Source organism: Lepeophtheirus salmonis, chromosome 13, assembly GCF_016086655.4.
Source record: "Lepeophtheirus salmonis chromosome 13, UVic_Lsal_1.4, whole genome shotgun sequence".
Taxonomy (NCBI): domain Eukaryota; kingdom Metazoa; phylum Arthropoda; class Copepoda; order Siphonostomatoida; family Caligidae; genus Lepeophtheirus; species Lepeophtheirus salmonis.
The window spans coordinates 39,639,680-39,643,746 of NC_052143.2; the positions used below are offsets into that span (position 1 = coordinate 39,639,680).

The following is a 4,067-nucleotide window of genomic DNA, read 5'->3' on the forward strand; positions in this document are numbered from 1 at the left end:
TGTTCAATCATTTTTCAGTAGTATCATGAAAGGGATTAACCAGTTAATTCGTATTGGATTGTTGCAATTCAAATGAACACTTATGAGAATTTAATCTGTTCAGTAAAGCCAAATAGTGACCTTGTATAACTAATATTTTGAAGTACCTATGACCCTTAACCATTTCATTGAAGCATTAGATATTACGCAGGATACTTGTAATTTATTTGGAGGTAAAGCTTTTTTGTAGTTGGTGCATGTATTTAGCGATCTTCACTTTAGGCAAGTTATTAGTAGGTTAGTTTATTGAGATCACATCACACTTTCAATTTCCTCCCCCATGTGTCTGTGAAACGGGCAGGCTCTTACTAGTCATAGTTGTATAAATAAATTTTATCATTACTGTTCTACAACTCACGGTCTTATCTAATATGTTACAAACACTGTAAGTATATTCCTAGTCATCTACGGAAAGTCATTTCGATGTTCCTTGGCGAGTGAAATTAAAAAAATATTTTGAAAACTGTGTAGATTACATATAGTTATTAATAATCAATATAATTGGTGTAAACACTTTGTAAATAACTTGGAGTAGCATTCTGAAACAACCACAAAATGTTATTTTTAAGGAATCGTAATACCCTGATTGACTTACTAATGATTCTCTTTGGAATAAGTTCATGGATATCCATAAATGGACTATGGGTGGAACTTCCCTTAATGGTCAATGTCTTACCAGAACATTGGAACTTACCCTCTTATCTCGTCGTTATTATTCAACTAGCCAATGTGGGTCCAATATTCTACTCTATTCTTCGATGGAAGATGAATATCAATAATTCCTATAGTATTTACCTTGTTTTAACTATTGGAGTACTTGCCTCATTTATCATGATTTTTATTTGGGACAAAACGGTTAATATTTTGGGAGTGGCTCATAGTTTGGGTCTTTTTATCCCCATATTTTTGCTATCCTTGGTAGACTGCACATCTTCAGTTTTATATTTTCCATACATAGGCACTTTTAAATCAATTTACCTAAACTCTTTTCTTATGGGAGAAGGATTGAGTGGATTCATTCCAAGTATTTTTGCTTTGTTCCAAGGAATTGGACAAACTAAATGTGAAAAAATATATAATGAGACCGCACAAGAATGGGTGACAGGTATTGTGACTGAGGCTCCAAACTTTTCAGTCGAAACCTTTTTCTTCTTTTTATTTGGAATGATGTTAATAAGCCTTGCTTCTTTTGCATTGTTGGACTTATCCCCATTTGCTCGTAGAGAAAAAATATCCGAATCTGAAGAGAGTTCTATTTTACAAAACTCAGAGCCTTATGAGAATCATGGGACTTTACCTCAGTCTCCTACAAATGAAATAGTTGGGAGGAGTTACAGTCATAAGGAAATTTGTTTCTTACTCGGAATTCAAGCATTTATCAATTTCTTTTCAAATGGTGTACTGCCCTCAATTCAGTCATACTCGTGCTTGCCTTATGGTAATCATATTTTCCATTTTGTGGTTACTGCCGGATCTACATTGGGTCCAACAGTTGCATTTTTAGGCCATTTTTTTTCTTTTAAAAGCCTTAAAATCATTGTTGGATGTGTGATTTTTGGCACAATAATGATGGGATTCATTTTAGCAACTGCTATACACAGTCCTTCCACCATATTTGATCCATCTATTTCAGGACCATTAGTTGTAAGTTTTACATCTTGTTATAAATTAATATATCATACGCTTCATTACTTTATATCTAGGTGATGTTTTGGATATTGAATGGCTTATTTTTTTATTTCTCTAAGATTGAAATCGCTGGTATATGTAGAGATATAAAAAATTCTGAGTATTTATTTTGGTATGGTGCGTTGACACAAATTGGGTCTGCAGTGGGTGCTTTATTTTCTTTCTTAATGGTCAATGTATTTCAAGTTTTTACGCCAGCAGATTCTTTAGTTTGTTGAAGAATTATAATACATTTTGACTCGAATTACATTTTTATTTATATAAGATTTATTTTTACCCTACAATGTATTAAAATGATTTATGCGTGTGTCTGAACATGTATTTTTTAACTACTGGATAATCAAACTCAATAAATAATCACGCAGCCTTAATTTTAGAAACCAATTGATTTTTTTTATTTCCTATTTTTTCCTCTTCATATCATATTCCCTTTACTCATACAAAGTTAATTTTATTAATACACATTATATCAATGATAGATATTGCTTCAGTGTAGAATTAATATTGTATTTATCGAATCAAAATAATTATAACGATATAAATAATATTTGAAGGATGATCATCGAGCTTCATTTCTTTTTTCTAGTTTGAGTGTTGAAGGTGCTATATTCAATTTTTTATTGCAATTTATCATTTTGAATAGATACAAGATTCTTTACCATTATATTAAAAATTTATCTCCGATTTTAGGAATAAATGAACAAAACCAATGACTAGATTTACATGTGGTAGATAATATTTTATATGACAGATTACACTACATTACGATTTCTCCTAAACATACATACATATATTGATGACATATGTATATTAAATCAATAAAAACACATTTATTTCCTAAATTTATTTCTAATTTTAAAAGTTCTGATATATAATAAACCGAAACATAGCAAAGACAAATTAAAAAAGATTGATCAAATAATTAATGATGTGAAAATTGTCAGAAACCTATTGAATATACATTTTAAAAAAAAGTATACTTGGGTTATGTGCAAGATATTGGTGCTTTTATTAATTGATTATTCCTATTTATACAATTTAAACGGTTTACGGTAACACGTATAAAACATATTCGAATAAGGACATTTTGTATAACAACAATTTCGTATAAATTTATGAGGAAACGGGGCATAGACTTATTGAATTGTCACTTTGTACCCCAAATGTTGGGGTTGTTTTCGGGTCCCACCGATACTTAATTAACTACTAAAAGCCTCTCACAACCCCCCAATTGTACCCCGATTGTTACAGCTGTTTTCGGGTATCGCCAGCACCCAAAAAGCGATGCAACCCACCAACTTTACATACAGAAATTACTAAGAGCTCCTCACAACCCCTCCCCCCCAATTGTACCCTGAATGTTTGGGGGTGTTTTCGGGAACCGCCAGATACCAAAACAGGATTCAACTTACCGTCTATACTTGAAGAAACTATCCCCTTACATCCCCCAGTTGTACCCGAATGTTGGGGGTGTTTTGGGGTACCGCTGGATGCCAAAACCGGATTTATCCCTCCGCCGATACTTAAGCAACTACTAAGATCCCTTCACAAACCTACAATTGTACCCCTGTGTATTTTCGGAGTTATGTAGTTCTCAATTCTTATTGGCTTAAAATTATAATCTGTTCATGGTACAATTGGGTATCTGTGAGGGGTTCTTAGTAGTCTTTTCAAGTATCCGCGGTGAGTTGCATTCCCTTTTGAAACCCGGCGGTTCACAAAACACCACCAACATGTGCGGTACAATTGGGGGTTGATGAGAGGCTCTTAATTATTTCTTCAAGTATTGGTGGTAAGTTTTATCCCGTTTTAGAATCCGGGGTACCCAAAAACACTCCAAACATTCAGAGTACAATTGGGGGGGCTCTTTGTAGTTTTTTTTTCAATTATTGTGGTGGGTTGAATCCCGTTTTTGGGGACCTGGCGGTACCTGAAAACACCTCCAACATTCGGGGTACAATTGGGAGATGTTGTGAAGCGATCTTATAGTTACATAAGTATCGGTGTTACCCAAAAACACCCCCCAAATTCCGTGTACAAAATGACAATTCATAAAGTCTATTCCACTTTTCCTCATAAATTTATACAAAATTGTTTTTATACGAAAATGTTTTATAGGAATTGTCCATGTACGAATATGTTTTATAAGAAGTTACCTATTACCAATTCAAACTTATTAGGGCACTATGCTATCAAACTGGACAACATATTGTTTTCTTTATAATTTACATTCACGATAATTTAGACAATTTTTACATCCCTACAAATAATACAAGCAAATACTCCCGTATAGAATTTTTTTTGTACTGTTAATAAACTTTTCCTCTTCATCAGGCTAA

At 33.0% G+C, this 4,067-nt stretch overlaps 1 protein-coding gene across 1 annotated transcript; it reads left to right on the forward strand.

Annotated features, from left to right (window-relative positions):
• Positions 1–457: 457 nt before the first annotated feature.
• On the forward strand, positions 458–2,151 carry LOC121128054 (riboflavin transporter 2). The gene is made up of 2 exons (XM_040723623.2): positions 458–1,683; positions 1,743–2,151. The coding sequence occupies exons 1-2, from the start codon at positions 595–597 to the stop codon at positions 1,944–1,946; spliced, it is 1,293 nt and encodes a 430-aa protein (XP_040579557.1). The 5' UTR covers positions 458–594; the 3' UTR covers positions 1,947–2,151.
• The last annotated feature ends 1,916 nt before the right edge of the window (positions 2,152–4,067 follow it).

Excerpts from the sequence above, each read along its gene's own strand:
- LOC121128054 (XM_040723623.2), top strand. The coding sequence starts at position 595 with ATGTTATTTTTAAGGAATCGTAATACCCTGATTGACTTACTAATGATT. Across the intron at positions 1,684-1,742 it reads CTATTTCAGGACCATTAGTT|GTGATGTTTTGGATATTGAA; the intron begins GTAAGTTTTACA and ends CTTTATATCTAG.